General features: G+C 66.9%; 1 protein-coding gene across 8 annotated transcripts in view; it reads right to left on the minus strand.

Annotated features, from left to right (window-relative positions):
• Positions 1 to 19,748, minus strand: part of RIMBP2 (RIMS binding protein 2) — a 102,799-nt gene that overhangs the window by 21,053 nt on the left and 61,998 nt on the right. For 5 of the 8 annotated variants that reach the window (XM_045844038.1, XM_045844011.1, XM_045844030.1 and 2 more), the window contains 9 exons: positions 16,890 to 16,994; positions 11,447 to 11,497; positions 9,842 to 9,862; positions 7,155 to 7,359; positions 5,840 to 5,985; positions 5,582 to 5,658; positions 4,164 to 4,273; positions 2,226 to 3,035; positions 216 to 367 (listed from right to left, as the gene is read on the minus strand). In XM_045844038.1, coding sequence (XP_045699994.1) covers positions 216 to 367; positions 2,226 to 3,035; positions 4,164 to 4,273; positions 5,582 to 5,658; positions 5,840 to 5,985; positions 7,155 to 7,359; positions 9,842 to 9,862; positions 11,447 to 11,497; positions 16,890 to 16,994 — 1,677 coding nt within the window. The remainder of the gene's footprint in view (positions 1 to 215; positions 368 to 2,225; positions 3,036 to 4,163; positions 4,274 to 5,581; positions 5,659 to 5,839; positions 5,986 to 7,154; positions 7,360 to 9,841; positions 9,863 to 11,446; positions 11,498 to 16,889; positions 16,995 to 19,748) is intronic. The other 3 variants (XM_045844046.1, XM_045844067.1, XM_045844057.1) reach the window with 1 other exon arrangement.

The raw sequence follows: 19,748 nt of genomic DNA on the forward strand, positions 1-19,748 counted from the left end.
GCAGAGCAGGTGACCGACGGGAGGCAGGCGGGGGCTCCAGAAAGCAGGGCAGAGGGAACTGGGGGTGCTCGGCGTTCTGTGGCGCCCTGGGGTGGCCAGGGGGCAAGCACTGGGTGAGTGCTGATGGGGGGAGGGGGGAGGGGGCGCTCCCCTGGTCACCGCCCCACGGCGTCGGTGTCAGCCGCCCCGGGCAGGCCTCCCGCCCGATGACTCACCCTCTGCCCGTGCGCGTACACGCCGTAGCCCGTGACGTTGGCCCCATTGGACAGCCCGGTGGCGGTCAGGGCCGGCGGCTTCCAGGAGACGTGGACGGTCCCTGGGGTGGCCCCTGCGTGGACTGTGACATCTTGGGGGGGAGCCGGAGGGCCTGGGGACAGAAGGCAGGTGAGCTGCCCCCGTGCCGGGGGGGCGGCGCAGCAGAGGGGGGGCGCTCGCGGGAGGGACAGACTCCCAGCCGCCGCGTGGGTCAGCCCCGCCTGTGCCGGGGGAGCGGGCACGGCCGTGGAGTCTCGACGACTCCATGACTCTGTACGGGGACAGACGGCCGCTGACGCATCACCGTGATCGCTTGGGGAGGCCTGTGCGCCTGGAACTCACGGGCTGGGGGCGTCAGCTCCACGCTGACGGCGGTGAAATGAACGACGAGAAAGGGATCGCCGGGCGTGGGGAAGGGACTCGAGTGCGAACGTGGGGCCGGGGGGGCCACCGCTCGGGCCTCAGTCCACCTGTGACTCACACGGGCCTGGCCAGTCAGTGCGGGGCCGCGTCAGGATGGCTGAGGGGCCCCGGCGCTGGGCAGGGGACACATGCCCCCCCCCCTCTCTCTCTCGGGGTGACACAGCCTGGCCTGCGGGTCGCCCAGGCTGCGGCCTCACGGGAGGCGGAGGAGACGGGTGTCAATGGCAGCGCGGGAACCTGGGCATCGGCTCTGCACAGACTCTCCGACCGGGGGCGCAGCAGGGGCCTCCCCAGACAGGAGTCTGCTGGCACCTTGACCTTGAACTTGCAGCCTCCACAGCTTCCGGAGGGAGATGTGCGCCCTTCCAGCCCCCAGGCTGGGGCAGTTTTGTCGCAGCAGCTCGGACGGCCCAGGATACGCCGCACCCCGTCCCTGGCCCTGTACCCCCCTCTGCAGGCAGCCCTTCCTGACGGTCCCCTGGGCGTGCCACAGCCGCCCTCTGTGCCCATGCCGCCCTGGGTGCGCGTCCCGTTTCTGTCCCCAGCACCGAGCACAGGGCTCACACAGGCACCGATGGTGAGAGGGGCCCCCTGACCCCACAATCAGAGTCACCCCCGCGGAATGAAGCCGTCACACGTAACAGGCACCACCAGACCGTTCCTGAGTCAGTTCCCACGCGACGCCTCCACCCCCTCCCCCGAGTCCTGTCTGTGCCCACGCAGGGCCCTGCAGCCGGCCTTGGGTCTGGTGGGCGACTTCAGGCCGTTGGTAAACTGATCCCGAAGTGTCGGCGGAACTCCCGAGGAACGAGCGGGGGCCGAGGGGGCCGAGGGGACGGAGGAAGGCCCCGAGGGCACGGCTCACGCCTCCAGGGTCCCTGCGAAACCCCTGCTCTGCTCCCGGGCTGCGGCGCCCCCCCAGAGCTCAGGCTCCCCGCCGGGACCGGGTTCATGGGACAGACAACAGCGAGTGGGATACACCGGAATAAACCGGACAGCGGGTGGACCCAGAAGGCCCGTCCATACCACCGTCCACAATTCTCTGGCATGGGGGGTGTGGGAGTCACCCCTCCTCCAGCTACAGCCGAGGAAGCAGGAGGAGACGGGTCACTCGGCCGACGCGCCTGGGACCTGAACTGCGTCTCCAGAGGAGCTCACGCTTGGTGCACAAACGCGTCCAGGTGTGTGGTTTACAGGAGACCCACGGCAAGGACGAGTGTGGGCACTGGTGCACCACGCCGCACAGCGGCAGGGCTGGGAGGGGCAGGGGCGGGGGCAGGCCCGGCTGTGTCCCGGGAAGGTGTCACCCCGCCCGTCCTTCACAGGACGAGCCCCTGGGTCAGGCGAGGGTGCAAAGAAACACTGCCACCACCGCCGCCCTAAACACAGGCCGCATTCTGCCCTGACTGCGTCTCGCACCGGCACTCACACTCACACACACCATGTGCTCCACGGGTGACGTGGGCTCCACGCAGCTGTCCCCCCCTGCACCCGCTGCACTCCCGGCCCCGAGTCCCGCGTGGGGGACCCCGGGGGGGCGGGCTCACCTGCGGGCAGCGTGGAGAACTCCACAAAGGCCTCCTTCTTCTCCCTCTGCTCCAGGGGCAGCTGCCACGGCATCTGGTGGGGCCTGGCCAGGACCTTGACCTTGTAGGCCGTGTTGGGCCTGAGGCTGAGGAACTGGTACTGGTACCGGGCCGCCTGGACCACGTCCAGCTCGTCCTCGTTGAGGAAGATGACGTGGCTGTAGTTGCTGTTGGTGGGCAGCCAGGAGAGCCGGGCGGAGACCTGGGTGATGCCGTCCACCCTCAGCTGGGAGGGGGCCACCACCACGTCCTTGCCCACGAGCAGCGTGCAGCGCAGCTGGTCCGAGCTGCCCCGGCTCGTCACACACTGCACGGACACGCGGTGGGTGCAGGCCGCCACGTTCAGCTTCTCGACGAGGGCCTTAGTCCTGCCCGCGAGCGGGAGGCGCAGGCGCGGCTCCTGGTCCACCAGCACGGTGTAGCCGCCCACGGCGCCCCACCCTGGCGGCACGGCCGGGGGCTCCCAGCCCACAATGACACTTCTGGCGAGTTGTTTGATGAGGGTGATTTTCCGGGGGTAAGGCACGATGTCTTCTCCGACGTCGTCGATGTTCACGTCCAGCGTCCCCACGCCGCCGTCAGGGACGCCCGCGTCCAGGGGCGTGGGCGGGTGCAGGTCCAGGATGCTCTCCCCGTCCAGGCCCGGGCCGGCGTGGTTGATGAGGTTCCGGCCCAGCTCGGCCCCCAGGGCACTCAATCGGGACTCGCTGTCCTGGACAAAATCCACGAAGTTGGAGGGCACCAGGCCCCGCTGCCCGTCCGGGAGCTCCCCTGCCGGATGCAGGACAGAGTGACCGCCCGCCCAGCTCACGGGGCCCACCGGGAACCCACCCAGATGCTGCCCCTCAGGACCCAGGGCCCACTGCCGACGCCCACGGTGCCCCGGCCCAGCGCCCCACCCTCCATCAGGCATCTCCATGGCACCCAACGCCTCCACGCCCTCTGCCTGCGTCTGCCCACTGACCCCCGCTCTAGCGAGGTCCGCTGCCGCTCACCACCCCTGACCAGCCCGGGGTCCCCGGGCCCTGGGTCCCCGGGCCCTGGGTCAGTGCCAGCCAGCAGGGCCAACAACACACTCAGACCACAGGTGTGGAGGCCACAGCATGGACGCCCGCTCCCGCCCCCGGCACGGGGGCCGCCCAGACAGGGCCTGGGGGCCTGCTCTGCAAACCGCCATGCGTGGCGCCGTGAGGCCCCCAGGGTGTCCGTTTGCGACCAAAGCCACCCGAGCAGCTCCCCTCAGGAGGACTGGTGGCCGTGGGTGGTCACGGGGCTCCTTCTTTTCAAGCCATGGTCTCACTTCTGCGCTCTCTCTCCGAGAGCCCCCAGCGCCCGCCAGAGCAGAGGCTCCGGGGCTGGGAAGTACCGGGAACCCCCCGGACCCCCAGGAAAGGACCGCTCCCTGCCCGAGGGAAGCCACAGCAACCGGTGAACCAGCTCTGGATTCCTCCAGAGTGGGCGGGCACACGCTCTCTGCTCTGGGCCCCGTGGCGGGGCTGGGGGCTGGGGGCCGGGGACTGGGGGTGGGCCTGGCTTGGTCAGCGCGTGCCCGGGGGTGCTCTGCGTAGGCGGCCCCGCTGGCTGCAGGGGCGAGGGGGGTGTCGACTGACGTTTGCTGAGTGGGTCCTGTGCCCAGGCCCTGCTCTCTGCTCTGACCAGGCCCAGGCCTCATCGTCCCCTCGGCCTGCCCAGGTGGCAGCTGTCACTACGTCCACTCGACCGCCGGGGAGACCATTCACCAGTGGACGACCTGGCGACTCTGGAGAGCGGGAGGGTCAGAGCAGAGCCTGGGGCCAGCAGGGGTTGTGTGGGGACCTGGCCTGCTTCTCAGGCCCCAGACAGACCCGCCCGGTGGGGGGCCGGCCCCGTGCACCCGCCGACCGCCACGCTCTGACTGACCTTCATAGAAGCCGTCCTCATCCATGTCCCCATACACGTACAGGTACTTCCCCGCCGTGAGCGGCAGCTCGGCCTCCGGGTTCTCATTGGGGCCATCGAAGGGGTTGTAGCTGCGGGAGAATCGAAACCCGTTCGGGGACGCGCCGATGCAGGCCGACCACAGCCCCGGCCCTGCCAACTCTCATCGCCGCCTCTCCAGACCTGCCGGCCGGCCCCGCGCCACCGAGTCTGCTCTCTGTGCGCTGAGACCCGGGCACTCGGGGCCGTGGCTGGCTCCCTCTCCTAGACGGGAAACAGAGGGCTCTGAGGCCGAGCTGCGCTTCTGGGGTCTTTGCATCAGGTGACACACTGGTAATTCTGACATCTCCGCTCATACCTGTCACTTCTACCACAGCTACAGGTCTCCAAATCGGTAAGCAAAGAGGGAGATGATCAGCCCTGCATCTTTCCACACACACTATTTAGCAAAGGCATAATCACATTCCATACGCTGCTTTATGATCTGCTTATTTTCCCCACCCCATGACCTTTTCAATGGGCGTATAATATTCCACGGGCAGAGTCACATGCTTTGACGTCCTAACGCTGGGCATTGATGTTCCTTCTGACTTTGGGCTAATATAACCGGCATTGCATCGATGTCCTTACACGCCTCTTTGCACACTTCCTTCCTGCAGGCAGACCCCTGGGAAGTACGTTCTTGGCCAGCTGTGCGCGTTTTTGAGGTCCTGGGGCCGCACCCCCACAGAGCGCTGACACGGGACGCACACTGCACCCCGCTCAACCCCCCAGGAGGACGAAAGTGCCTGCATCCTCCGGTCCTCAAAAGACTAGAGCCACCACCTTAGAAAGTCACGTCCAGCTTGCAGGTAAAACACGTGACACACGTTCTGGGTTTTCTAATTAGAAGGTTAATTAATTTGAAATAACAGAAAAGGTCTCAATGAGCAAACAGCAGTGACATTCCTTGTGGTCGCCAGTGGCAGCCTGTGGCCCCGTGAGGTGACAACAACCAGGTGACACCCGTGCAGTCCTGTCACCGCGAGGCCACGTGTTTTATTCGGTCACCAGCGAATCTCGGCGAGGAGAGCCAGCGGCTGCCCTCACTCCCACCTGTACTAGCCCAGTGAGGAGCGCTCGCCTGTCCGGAGTGGCGAGCTCACTGAGTGGTGTGGTGGGGCCAGAGTCGGGCCTCCCGACCCCTGTCCTGTGCAGGGATCCCTCCCTGTCCCGTGTCCTGATGGACGTGCCATGCCTCTCTGTCCCCCACACCCTCGTCCCGAGAAGCCCAGCCCAGCCAGCACTTAGGGCCTGAGAAAGGACAGTGGCAGCTCACAGCAGGCCCCACACCCCACACCTCACCTGCCCCCAGGCCCTGCGCCCACAGAGGCTGGCCGAGAGGAGGGGCGTGGCCTCACCTGTAGCGGGCGACACACAGGTGCACCTTCCCCAAGTATCTCTGCCTGGAGGGGTTGGCATTCCGCTCATTGTCCATCTGTCAAAGGCACAGATGACACGTGGTCACACGGCTGACTCCGTGGGGGAGACACACCGGACATGTCCCCCCACCCCCGGGCCCCCAGGGCTCTGCAGCCTCGGGTGCTGGGGCTCCTGGGAGCCGCTGCCGCCCTGACGGGGGGCAGGGCCGAGTGGGCACCTCCGGGGACAGCACTCACGTCTGACTCAAGTCTGCATCTCGGGCTTCCCGATCTCGACAGGAAGGTGGGCCTGACGGACAGCGGCTCCGGCCTGTCCCCGGGCAGCGGCAGGGGCCGGACGTAGTCCCCGACGGCAGTGCGGCTTCCGGAGGCGCTCTCCTGACCTGGCCCCGACCACGGAGACAAGGGGACGTGGGAGGGGTGCGGTGATAAAGTGCCCGGCGGTCTGTCTGCCCCTGTCTCTGGCCTCGGCTCAGGGGCCCCCCCCCCCCCCCCACTCAGGCCGCCTGACCGACCCCGCGGAGAGGACGCAGCAGAGAGGACTCGCGGCCCCTGGAGCCGCAGCCCCGCCAGCACCGGGCGGGGGTGCCCTTGTCTGCTGAGCTGGACCCCGCAGCCTCCAAGGCTGCAGCCCCGGCTCGCCGCCCACACTCGGTGACGGGCTCCCCTTGGCTCCCCCAGTGTGGGCTGGCTCTGCTGCCACTCAGGGCCCAGGGGTCCCAAGGAGGCACGAAGCGGCCAGGGGCCGGGGCTCGTGGCTGAAACCACCCCGACCAGAGCCGAGGGCTGAAGGGGCTCTCTGCCGCCCCATCCTCGCGGGGCCAGTGGTCACGAGCCCCGCCCCCGTCACGCGCGGGGCCGGCAGCTCTGAGACCGGGGGGCTGGCCCTGTCCCGGGACAGCCGGGCCTCAGCCGCCCGGGGCCCCTCCCCCGTCTCTCGGTGGCCGTCGCCCCACGGGGCAGCCTCGCTGAAGCAACGACCGCCTGAGTCCGAGCCAGCGAGCACCGAGCGGCTCCACAGAGCCGGGCGGCAGCCTCTCCGCAGCCAGGGCGGCTGCTGACACGACACGTGTGTGCCCTGCGGGGCTGACGGGTGCGGGAGCGGGGCGGTGTGCTGCTCCCTGCCTCGGCCCCAGCGCCCACACGGTGCGGGGCGCCACGGCGTGTACACGGCAGCTCCTCACCGGACCCCGGAGCCAGCCGGGGCGAGGGCGCAGCGCTTCTGCCCGGCAGCAGAGGGGCGTTGTCCCTGACACGCCGCTTGTCCCGGCCGGAGAGGCATCCCAGGGTCGCTCCGTCCACGCGGGAGGGACGGCGTGGTCCCTGCCCATGACCCCCGCTGGAGCCCCGCCCAGGCCCCCGGCTGCGTGGCCCCACGTGGGGCTCCCAACAGCACCGAGCACATACACTGCCGCGGTCGCCCTCGCTGACACCTGTCAAGTGCCAAGGGTCCTGGCACGCCCGCCCCCAGGCCCAGCCAGCACGGCCCTCGTGGGGGTCTCCAGCCGCCCTCTCCACCTCGGCCCAGGCGGGCGGGGCCCTGGGCACTCACCTGAGCCGATGGAGGGGGCCAGGCCGTTCAGGAACCGCGGGAAGGGCTTGCCAGGGGGCGAGGGGATGTCCCAGGAGGTCCCGGGGCCGCCGCCCAGCAGGTCGATCTTGCCGGCGTGCTGCCGGAACCGCTCCAGGTCCCGCGACAGCAGGCTGAACTGCTCGCTCTGCACCCGGCACTTGTCCTCCAGCTCCCGCACCTTGCACTGCGGGGGACACACGGGTCGGCGGGGCGGGGCGGGACGCGTGCCTGCGCACCACGGGTGTCACATGTACCCGCGTGCACACGTGTGAGTGTGTCTGCCTGCCCCGCACGTGCCTGTGTGTGGTGAGGGCTGCCCCCCACGTCCCCCAGGAACAGCGTCTGATGAAACAACACTTCCCACTCGGGCTGGCCGCCGGCCACGTGCCCTTCCAGGGCACACACGGGAACCACGGGTGCCACGAAAGCCTGAGACACTCAGGTCCCGGCCCAACACGGGTGGTTCCGGGCTCTGCACGGAGCCCAGGCACGTCGAGTTTGAAACTGGCAGCAAGAGCTGCTGGTGGCACAGCCCAGGACTGGGGAGAGTGCGGGGCTCAGCCCCCAGCCTGCCCCCCGCCAGGGCAGTCTTCCGAGTGGCCGTCGAGAAGCCCTGAGGCGGCTGCCCCCACAACGCCTGCCACCTGCAGCTCCCCGCTGCCGCCCCAGGCGCACCCGCTGGCAGGGCGGTGCCCGGGGACAGTGGTGCGATGACCAGCTTTTTCCTGCGTGTGACGGGTGGAGAGACGGGCACTGGCGGGGGTTGAAGGATGTAAACTGTGCCCACCAGCTCTCCTGCCCTGGAGTGGTCCCGGGGCTGGCTCCTGGGGTCCGGGCTCTGGACGGCCCCGTGTCCAGACACTGGTTCAGAGGACTCCAGGCGGCCCGAGGCTACCAGGAGCTGGCCTGTGGGAGCTGGGGGCGGACACCCGCACAGTGCTGAGCTACAGACCCCGGCCGAGATGCCACCGGGCATCCACGGGCTTCATGCGTGTCTGCACACGTTGCACAGAGGCACCGGGAGCAGTGCTGAGACCGGGGTCTGTCCTGCCACTTCTGGGGTGTGTGGCCTTGGCCTTTGGCCCCTCTCGGTGGGCCCCGGTTCCCTCCTCCGCAGAGGAGCGCGGCGTGCCTCCCAGAGCCCCAGGGCACACAGCCAGCGCAGGCCTCAGGCCCCCCAGCTCCACCACGCGCCCGGCTGCGTGGGCGCCTGCCGCCAGCAAAGCGAGACGGCAGTGGGAGCCCACGCGGGCACGTCAGCGCTCCCCGCTCCCATCATCCACCAGAGACACGGAGGCCCCTCACCTTTTCCAGGGCGATCCCCAACTAAGGGGCACCTTTCACGGCCTCTTAAGTGCCCATCTCTGCCCTGGCTCCGGCCCACCATGACGGCAGACACGGAAAACCCCGTGAGGTCGCCTGAGCAGGCCCTGAGCCCCGGGGCCCTTGCAGGACCAGGGGCCCTGGAGCCTGGAAGAGGACAGAGGCACCGCGGGCAGAGCCCGGGAGTGAGGAGGCCTGCGCCTTGCCCTCGGCAGCCCGCAGGGGCCCGGCACCTCAGGGATGCAGGTCTGCCTTGCTCCCTGCGATCCGTGCCTCTGTTGAACTAGCTGTGCGGCCGCAGCCCAGGGACTGGCAGCCACGGCCGGGGCCGTCCCAGTCAGGGGGTGTCTGCACGGCGGGTCTCCACACAGCCGTCAGAGGCAGAGGAGCCCCGCTCCGCTCCGCACGGGGCGGGAACCCCTGGGCCGCCCTCGGAGCCGGCAGAGGCAGGGGTGGGGCGGCCCTGGACACAAAGGCGGCACCGGTGCGTCCTGGGCCAGGGGGACGCCCCGGCACAGCAGCGACCCTGCCCCGCCCCCTCCCGGCAGGGACTCGGGGGTGCCAGCTGTGAAGGCCCCTCCACAGGGGTGGGGGCAGAGTCCACCACCCAGACCCCGGGGGAGAGAGGCCTCCTGAGGGACCCAGGGCGTGGGACATCGGCAAAGCGGAAACCTTCGTCTGCTCGTGTCTCAGGGTCACAGTGCAGCCCAGGTTCTGCCGCACCTGAACGTCACACCTGCCTCCCTCTCGCAGGTCCGCAGGTCCAAGGAGGCAGCGGCAGGGCTGCGGACCGCCACCCCGGCTTCCCACCCCGGCCGCTGCCTGCAGTCGGCCACACCAGGGGCGACACTCGGTTCCGCAGCGGAGGGGCGGAATGCAGACCGAGCCCCCATACCACCCGCCGCCCACGCAGACACAGACACACCCCACAGCAGACACGGCACGCAGGTGGGATGGTCAGGCGCCCGGTCGGAACTCTGATGACCCGGGCCCCGAGGCTGGGCCCACAGCAGCCCCTCCCTGGGGTCATCTGAATTCCCCGAGCTGTGCGTCCCCCAGCCTGGAAGTCACAGCCAGGGCAGACCACAGGGACCCCAGCCCGCTGGGCCTGCTCAACATGCCAGGGACCGGACCGCAGGGACTAGACCGAATGTCTCGGGGCCCAGACAGAAGCCTGGCCCCCCGAGGGCTTTGCAGGCAGCTTCTCTGTGCCCCCCACACCCTCCGCTGTATCGGGGGCTGCGGCATGGGAAGAAGAGGGGTTGAGCGGGCCCAGGGAGCTGCTCCATGCACGGGGAAGCGGCACCAAGCACAGGGGGCGGGGACAGGCTTTCCTGGAGTACCTGCATGCTCTCCAAGGTGTTCTAGGCGAAGCAACGAGACACAAGCACAGAAGGACATGTGAATAGAAGAAGGCATGATTCTCAGCACGTCGCGCTGCTTGTCACTTTCCAAACCCAAGTGCGACACAGCCGTCACCCCACGTCAGGCAGGCCAGCAGTGCCACCAGCCCCGGGGGCGTGACCGTCACAGCAGCAGCTCAGCACACGGTCAAAGCAACACGGACCTTCCCCTCAGCGGGCTTCAGCCGCCGGAGAAAGCAGCTGTGCCTGCAGCCAGAAGCCGGAGCGAACTCAAGAGTGGTGGGCGGCCGGAGCAGCCGGGGGACGTCTGGGGGAGGGGCCGAGAGCGGTCTGCAGGTCCGGATCTCCCCCCACACCCCCATCCATCACACCCGCCCCTCAGATACTCATTAGCTAATGGATGCTTTCAAGAAACCAGGTTCGCGTAGATGACGAGCACACCGGAGCCTGTTCCCGAGGGGACAGGCCCTACAGGGCCACGGGAGAGACGCACGGGTTCCGTCTTAAGTGGCTGCTGCTCCCCGGGGACGGGACGAGGTCACTTCCAAGAGGGCAACCGCACCCCACATCTGGAGGCAGTGGGCCACTCCTGGCGGAGGGAACTGGGAGGGAGCTGGGAGGGGCCTGGAAGGGGGAGGGGCCTGGGAGGGGGAGGGGCCCACCCTGCAGCCGCCCGTGACTGGGGGTCTGCACTGCGTGGGCTCTGTCCCAGCAGGTGGGAGGCCTGGCCCGCTCATGACCTGGGCGTGATTCTCGGAGGATGCAGCCGGCAAAGGCCTCTGGGTGACCCCAGGGGTCCGTCCAGGCTCACCCGTCCTCCTGCCCCCAGGAGGCTGGCGTCAGGCCGGGGACAGAGGATGGCGGCTCCTGGCACAGCAGCCACACCCACGCTGGTAGGCTTGGTGCCCCTTCCCTGCCCGGCCCCCACCGCCTGGGCCGCAGAGCAGGGCCATTCGCCTTGCTCTCCGAGGACAGCGGTGGGGCCATGCCCCCAGGGGCCTCTGCTGCCTGGGTGCCCTGGGCCGTCCTCTCTGTAACGCTGTAAGCGCCTCCCTGACACCCACTGCCATGTGCTCCCTCAGCACCAGCGCAGTCGCCTGAAGACTTACTCCACACAGTGCACTCGACAGCGGGACACCCACGGGCACGGCCCACCACCCTTTCTCCTTGGGGAAACGGGCTCCTGCTCTGCTAACCTTGAGCCTCAGTAGAGGAGAGTTTGGGGCAGCTGCAGCCATCTTGCCACCATGAGGGGCCTCCACACAGAAACCAAAAGTCCCTCCCACGCAAGGGCCACCCTCCCTGCTTCCCACTTGAGAGGAGCCGACAGAGGCGAGAAGACCACATCTGAGACCCCAGCCCTGATGCTGGCTGTGTGGCCAGGGGAAGTTGCTCAACCTCTCTGAGCCTCACGCCCTCCCCTTACAAAGGGATCGTGATGGCGCCTGTTGCACAGGCCGGGACAGGAGGGCGTGTGCACGGCACTGGTGGCTGGTGCCCCGTGGGCACGTGGGGAACGTGAGCAACTGCGTCCGCCGGGCCCGGCCGCCCCAGAGGAAGAGCCCGTGGGTCGCGTCTGCTTACCTCTAGCAGCTGCACGGCCCCTTCATGCTGCTTCTTAGCTTCAACCTGAGCCTTTTTGATGATAAAAAGAGAGAAGTGCACGTTTAAAGGAGGAAAAATGAAAAGAACGGATTGATGTCCAGATTACCAGGGAGAGAGCCGTCGACTTATTGCTGTCACAGGCCCTGAGTTTCGAGAGCCTGGGTCAGCTCTCACTGTGCTTCCCTCTCGGCACGATGGGGCGGCCTTCAGCTGGGTCCCCTCTGTGAAACGGGGAAGTGCGCCCCGGTCCCACAGCAGGAACGGGCCGACGGGACTCGGGTGGGCGTGCGGGTGGCGCGCCCCGAGCCTGCTCCTGAGACTCGGTCGCGCGCACGGCTCCCACCCCCAGAACAACAGCAGGAAGGTTCCTCCTGAAGCCTCAGGTGGCCCCATCGTGTCCTCAGGTGTCCTTCAGCCTCAGCAGGAGAGCGTCTGCTCCCACAGCAGGCACGCGGGCCTGACCCCCGACGGCTGCAGGCCAGGCAGGACTGCGGAGACCGTGAGGGGAGGCTGGGGTGGGCGCCCCGAGCCTGCAACGGGCTGTCGGCGGCTGAGCCCCAGCGGCAGGGCGCCACCCCCTTCAAAGTACTCGGAGCAGAACCATCTGCTCCACAGACGAGAAAATTCTGCAAGTGTCACTAACGTCCATTCTCAGGTTGGCTGCCGCCTGGGCCCAACGGCAAATTCACATGAAACCGAAACTCGGCATTAGTCCTTGTCCCCAAGGACCCTGGGTCCTGGCGTTGTGAGAACAGTAAGTTGTCTGCTGGGTTTGCCTGCCTGGCAGCTGTGCCCGCCTCTCCTGGGAAGAGCCACCGACCTGGCCGGGGTCCAGCCCTCACCTGACTGAGTACATGAGCGCAGCTTGGACTCTAGTTCTGCTTTACTTTGCCTGGGAATTCTGCGGTAGATGGAAGTGCCTTGCCTACTGGACTTGAGCGGGAGTGAAGGGGAGTTTTGGTGCAGCTGCAGCCACATTGCCACCATGAGGGGCCTCCACATGAGAACCAAAAACAAAGCCATTTGTGTGTTAAATTGAGATTTACGTTTAGAATTCTCAGTTCTGCAGGACTCAGTCATCTCTCTTTCTGGGGGCATCTACCTGAAATCCTGGAAACACTAACTTGGAGAGATACACCTGGGTGCCCTTGTGCTCGCTGCAGCATTATTCACAGTGGCCAAGACACGGAGACAACCAAAGCGTCCTCGGATGGATGACCAGATGAAAAAGATGTCAGACATATACACACTGGGACACTAGTCAGCAGTAAGATGAAACACCGCCGTCTGCGACCACACGGGGGTCCCGAGGGCGTCGTGCTCAGCGGGACGAGTCAGGTGGGAGAGGACTGGGACCACGTGACTTCAGTCCCTCGTGGGGCCTGAACTGAGAGCAGCAGCAGACGAGCCCACGGGACAAGCGCACAGACCACAGACACGGACAGCAGGGCGGCGGCCCCCAGAGGGGACGACGGGGGTCGGGGAGGACGAGTGCGTGAAGGGGTCACACCCACGGTGGCGGAAGGGGACTGGATTTGGGGCGGTGGGCACGCGGTACGATATACAGATGGTGTCACAGAATCGGACACTGAAACGTAAATGATGTTACTGACCCACGCGGCCCCAGTGACTGTAATTTAAAGACAGAGCCCCGGGCAGTGTGGCTCAGCTGGCTGGGTGTCATCCTGCAAAGCGGAAGGTCACCAGCATGACTATCAGTCAGGGCGCAGGCCTGGGCTGTGGGCCAAGTCCCCCGCTGGGGGCGTGCGAGGGCAGCCATCAACGCCTCTCTCCCACACGGACGTTTCTCCCCCTTTCTAAGAGGAAACAAGTCAAGTCAGAGACGCAAAGATAAAGAGAACTCTCGGCTCCAGCGGAGAACTCTCTCCAGGAGGGAGCGATCCAACCTCCGAGGCCCGCGAGCACTACCGGAGCAGCGTCGGCCCCCGCACCTGCGGCCCCCGCACCTGCAGGCTTCCATGGGTCGGGTCGGAGCGGGGGAGCGCCCGCCCTCCCGCCCCCACCACAAGCCGAGCGAGCGAGAGGCGGCCGAGATTTCTGGAGCGCTCATTCATATGCATCATCCCATTCTCACATTTTCCAAACGAGGCTTTTAAAAGCTGGGGAAGTGAATAGAACACAGGCATCTAATTACACCATTCTTGAATCCAGCTCAATCTCCAAATGCTTAAAATTGTTCCTTTCAAAGCAAAAGTGACAACACGTAACGAAACGGGAGAAAAAGACAAACCAGCGGAGAACGTAGAGGGATTATATATAAATAACACCAGCCCCGAGCCAGTTGAGCCGGAGATGGTTTTCAAGCGGCAGGGTGGAAAAAAGCAACAAAACGCACAGAGCGGCTGTGAAAACTCAGCCAAGTTGGCAGGAGAGACTTGGCTCCCAGCTTCGACTGAAAATCGGGAGACGGGGTCCGAGGGCTGCTCGCAAGCTGGGCCGTGGGGCTTTCAGAAGGGGTGGTTAAAATTAACCATTCGAGTCGGCAGCACTGAATTCTTGCAAAATCTAAACGACAGCTTAAGCAAGACTCCTGTCGGGGGCCAGTTTGCGGGGAAGCTGCGACCTTCACGGGGACAGGGTTTGCTACTGAGCACAGCGGCCTCCAGAGGGGCCGGGACACAGGGAGGCTCGGGGGAGTTAGTCCCATCAGCAGAGGGAGCTGGGCAGATCACGCGCTCGCTCGCTCGTTCGTTCACTCGCACACTCACTCATTCACTCGCTCACTCACACTCACCCGCACACACACACGCTCATTCACTCCCACACCCATACTCAAATTCACTCGCACACTCACTCGCACACACTTGCTTGCACGCTCACTCATTCACTTGCACGCTCGTTCACACACCCATTCTCACGCTCATTTGTACAATCGTTCACTCACATGCTCACACTCATCCACGCACACACTCACTCATTCACTCGCTCACTCACCGATTCACTTGCTCACACGCACAGGGCTCTTGGGCATCTTGGTTCGTGCTCCACTTGTGGAGTCCTGCCGTGGGCCAGGCCGTGTTCTGGGAGTGTGGCCCCCGCTCTGGGCAGGGGCACCCCTGCACGAAGTGCTGAGGCAGGGAGGGGGGAGAGACTCCAATGACAAAAACGAGCCACCTCCACCAGTATGTGGGGACCAGGCCTTCTGGGCAAAGACCCCAAGAGGTGGACAGTTGTGGGGGAGGTGGGGACGGACAGAAGGTCAGTGTGGCTGCAGCACAGTGACGCCAGGAGGGAGGGTGACAAGACACAGGGGAGACAGGGAGGCGGGGATGTAAAGGAGGGGACGCACGTGTCCCTGGTGCCGGGCAGACGGTCTAACACAGAGCGGAGGTCGCGCTGCAGTTTCTGTCATCCTTCTGCACAGCCCGTCCTCGCCGCTGCCTCCCCGCCGGGCCCCTGGGACACGCTGCGGGAGGAGCGGTCCAAACACTGGACCCCCAGCCCCAGCCCCCCTGAAGAGCACTGGGGGACATGGCAGGACCGCTGCGACCCCGCCCACTGAGGTCGCCGCCCCCTCAACCCCTCCCTCCCTCCATCACTGCGCTCCCCCAGTCGGAATGGAGTCAGCCCTTCCTCCACACGTCCACTCTCCCCCAGCGAGCGCACAGAGGCCTGGGCTCGCTGCCCGTGCCCCCGGTCCCCAGGCTCCAGGACAACCCCTGGGCAGCCCGAGGCCGACGCCAGCTAGACGGACGGACGGACGGACGGACAGACGGACGATCCGGTCAGCGAGAGCGGTGTCGGACCGCCCCTCGTGGGGACAACAGAGAACTCACCCAGCGCTCGCCGCTCCAGGCTGGCCCCTCCTCCAGCCCTTTGCACGCCCCAGCCCGGAGAAGTGGCACCTGCGGCACGTGCAGTCATACCAAGGTCCTGCCCCGGGGCTCCCCCCGCCCCAGGGAGCAGCGCATGCCCAGACCAGAGGTGACAGCGGGGAACGCGAGGGCACAGGACCGAGGAGGTTGGACGGGGCTCGGGCGAGGAGCTCAGAGTCGGCGCTGTGTGCGCGTCTCCGCATCAGACACTCGGGGAACGACGGCCCGGGCTGTGCCGCGACCCCGACCCACCACCCTCCCGGATGACCTGGCACGTCCAAGGCCATTTTCTGCCTCAGACACGCCGGCCTGGGGACGCGGCTTCCAGGTGCCAGGCCGCCACCGCCGGGTGCCGGCAGGCCCTCCGCGCCGCGGGTGGAGATGCGACTGATACTGCGGCCAGTGTCCCGGCGGGGCCCCTTCTGGACAGCATCTGAGGAAACACTGCTTCTCGGCTGCCAGCCCCTTGTGATGACAGGCAGCGAGGGCTGCGACAGCCCCCATCGGCGCTGCCTCAGTGAAACCCGCGCTGAGCTCCGGGTCCCACAGGTGGTCAGAGGAGCGGGATGATGTGAGGGTGCCACCTGGCACCAGGCCCTCTGCTGGCGGACCCCCGGGGACAGATGCCGCCCCGGCAGCTGCCGGACGGGCAGTCCTGGCCCTTTGTTTTGAGACCGAAGACCCGGGCAGGCTGTCAGAGGGGCGCAGGGGCTGCCCACCTGCAGGGCCGGCCCCTGCACCCCAGTGAGGTGGGCTCTGGGTGCAGGGCTGCTGCCCGGTGGGGGCAGTGAGCAGGGTGGGCAGGGATGCAGGCTTCGGGAGGAAATGGAGACGGGGGTGCACATGGGGGCCCCCCCAGACCCCGTGGCTCTGAGACAGAGCGCCTCCAGTGTGTGTGGGGACAGATAGGAGAACCACGGCTTTTACAGGTCGAGGGGGACTTTTCTCAGCCCCAGTGCTGTCACGGGTGCTGGGGGTGCACACACTGCCCAGCCGCCCCCTTCTTCTCCCTCCCTCCCTGTCAATGAGGTCACCCTGTAAACACTGCCCAGAAACCGGACTTGCTCCCTCAACCACGCAGCACTCGGCCTCCCCAGGTGACGGCCACAAACCGAAAGACCTGGCGATGTCACGCCGGCCCATGGTGGGGCGCTGGCAGGGCGGACACAGCTGTGCCCTGGGATGGGCACGGACCGAGTCCAGCGCCCCACCCCCACTGCCCACAACGGCAGTGCGCAGAACCCCCAAACCCTTCCGAGCGGGGCCCCATGCCCCTTGCAGCACACCCCAGGGCAGGGGCCGCCCCCACCCCACCAGCGACCGAGTCCTCCCCACGGCCCCACCACGGGGACTGCCAGCGATTCGTGTCGGCTTCTGCAGCTCAGACACCCACACGGGCCGGGCCGGGGGATGCAGAGAGCCCAGGGAGCACAGAGGACTCTGAGTGTCTGCGGGCCGGGCCCCCCCAGCCTGGGACGCCAGCCTCGGCGAGCAGCCCGCCGCTCCCAGCGTCCCTGGCCCGTCCTGGACCCACCCCCCCCCGCCCCTTCCCTCCACCCCACCCGAGCACCTCGCCTCCCGCTCACCTTCTGCAGAAGGTCGATCTCCTGCTGCTTGGCGTTGAGAGCAGCCAGGGCCTGCTCATGCTCCAACTCCAGCTGCTGCCGCCTCTCAGCGGCCTCTCGCATGTGCTGCGGGGACAGGGCATGTCAGGGGGGCATGTGTGCACCGCGCACAGGGAGACCCCTCCCCATGCCAACCCCCCGCCCCTTGCCGCTCGCCCGGCTTGTCCGGAGGGTGGCAGCACTGAGGGGACATGCTGGCACTGGCCCAGCTTCCACCCCGCTCCTCCCTTTGGCATGTGAACGCAGGAACCACAGGCTCCTGCGCAAAGGTGAAAAGGTGGAGGCTCTTTCTCCTCATTCTGGAAACATTCTCCATCTCTGCTCTGCATTTGCCCCCCGGGCTCTGCAGGGAACAGCCGTGGTTTCTCACTTCCTCCCCATGCGGCAGGTGTTGTCCCAAGCTGCTCACTGCTACATAAGCCACAGTTCTTATCTCAGGCCAATCACAGGGGTGGGTGCTGCCGCCAGCCCCGCTCCACAGAGCAGAGGGCTGAGCACCGAGAGAGACGCATCCCCTGCTGGTCACAAGGCTGACAGTGGCTGCCGACCTCAAACCTGCGGCCCTGGCCAGAGCCTGAGTCTCAGCTCAGCCGTCGGCTCGCTCTGCTGGACCGAGGCTCGGGTGCTGCAAGTCCAGAGGCCCCTCGGACAGATCTGCTTTCGGAGAAGATGGGGGGTGGTTCCCTGGCTGCGCCCTGTCCTTCACGGCCGGGTACAGTCCAACCCATGTTTAAGGAACAATTAGTGAGGTGGCTAACGTGAATTACTGACTGACACCTGCTTCTGGAGGTGTTCTGATGTTCTGAACTTTACATGAATTAGAGTAACACCTGTCACACGTCAGTCCTATGCTACCCTTTACTCTGAGTGTAAGAAAACCCCTTCCTACTGACCTTGTGCGCTGTGGAATGACACAGAGTCACGTGGCAGTCACAACACAGTCATGTAACATGTCACGTAATGGCACCACGTAGTGCAGGTCACTTAACACAGAGTCACGTAATAGTGCCACACGACAGTCACGCGACACAGTGCAGGTGACACGGAGCTGTGCGGTTCAGAGCCCTGGGAGGCTGCTCCTCCGTTAAACCCGAGGGGCGCAGCACGGTCAGTGGCTGGGGCTCCCCCGGCAGGACCGAGAGCGACGAGGACAGCAGCACCGTGCGGTGATGAAGACGAGGCAGACGAGTGGCCGTCGTTCGGGCCCCTGCCAGGCACTCCCCGGGCCCACATGCCCCCCCGCTGAGGCCGAGCGGGGGCCATGCCCGCTGGATGCAGCAGACGCAGGGAGCGAGCAGCCTGCTGGAGGCCCCACGGCCCACGCAGCCCAGCCCGGAAGCCGCCCCGACGTGTCCGGCCTCGGGGGCCGTGCACCCCTCCCCACTGCCCCCCCCAGCCTGTGTCCACTCCCCCAACGGCCACTGCACCGTGGCACAGGACCCGGCCAGGCCGGCCCCGGCAGGTGCCCGCACAGCCAGCCTCATCTGGACATACAGCCACACAGCTGCCTGATGACAGGCTGCCCCGGCCATCCTCCTGAAGGCCAGCCCGGCCTCCTCATTTAGCTCCAGGAAGGAAGTCATCCGTGGAAGGAGGGGAAGGAGGGGACCGCCCTCCTCACAAGGGTCCATCAGAAGCGTCACACGGACACAGAAATCCGTGTGGGTGGGCCGCGTCGGCTGTGGGGTCACGGCAGGACGAAGGACGACAGACACCCTTGCCGGCTTCTGTCTGGGGCGGGAAGAGGATGCGTCGTGGCTCCGGAGACGGCCGGAGATGGGCGGGGACGGCCGGGGCGGAAGCAGCACCTGGGTTTCCCAGGCTGATGGGCCACGTCAACATGCAGTTCTCGGAGAAGCAGACACGTGTGGAAACATGTGCCCTCCGTGGACACGGCGCGTGAGCTCAGTGGCAGGGCGGGGGAGGAGAGCGCCCTCCCACCGCTCGGCCTGAACCAGCTCCGGGCCGTCCGAGCCAGCAGCCCCTTCTCTGCACCGGGGGCCCGTCTCTCGGGGCCCCTGACACGAGGGGCCCCCCTCACAGAACTTCCTCGGCCCCCCTCCTACTGGTCCCCAAATGCCGCACTTCCCCTGGGGGGCCATCTGCGTGTCACCCACACCTGCCACAAGCCTTGGCGATCCCGGTTCTCCCAGAGCGTCTGGAAACCCCGCCCTCAGCCCACGACACGCTCCCCCCAGGTCCCTAGCGTGTGGCTTCCACTTCCGTCTGCGCGCGTCCTCCCCGCTCTGAGGGCCCACGCTGCGCCCCGCCCCGCAGGGACACCCCACATCTGAGCGGCCCTGAGGACCTCCCGGCCCGGCAGAGCCCGCCCGCTCGGCCCTGCCCCCGCCGGGGAAGGCTGCTTTTCAAAGCCGTGCTTTATGTGGCGGTGTGTGGACATCAGCACCAGCACCGAGGTAGCCTGCAAATGTCACGGGGCCGCGTCCTGGGGGAGCTCAGGTGTGACAGGAGTGAGGGGACACGGAGCGGCTGAGCCAGCCCTTAAGGCAGACCCGCGGGGGACATGACTGCTGCGCAGACCCGGCCCCGCTGGGGCAGAGGCGTCAAGAGAAGAGCCATTTCCCTTCTCAGGAGTCGCCGGGGACGCTCTCCCACTGACCCGCGTACTCTCGGGCTGCCTGTACCCTGCCCGCCACCTGGGCGCTGCGGGACGGCACTCCACCCCGAGCGCCACGGCCAGGCCCGGCCACCGACGGAGACCCCGCGCGATGCACGAGGGGGCGCTGACACAGCACAGAGGAGGAAGCGTCCCTGCGCGTCGGCGAGCCAACCCGGCGCTCACCTCACTGCACCCGTGAG

The sequence above is a fragment of the Phyllostomus hastatus genome, unplaced genomic scaffold (assembly GCF_019186645.2).
Source record: "Phyllostomus hastatus isolate PE091 unplaced genomic scaffold, TTU_PhHast_1.1 phas_contig_1162, whole genome shotgun sequence".
NCBI classification, from domain to species: domain Eukaryota; kingdom Metazoa; phylum Chordata; class Mammalia; order Chiroptera; family Phyllostomidae; genus Phyllostomus; species Phyllostomus hastatus.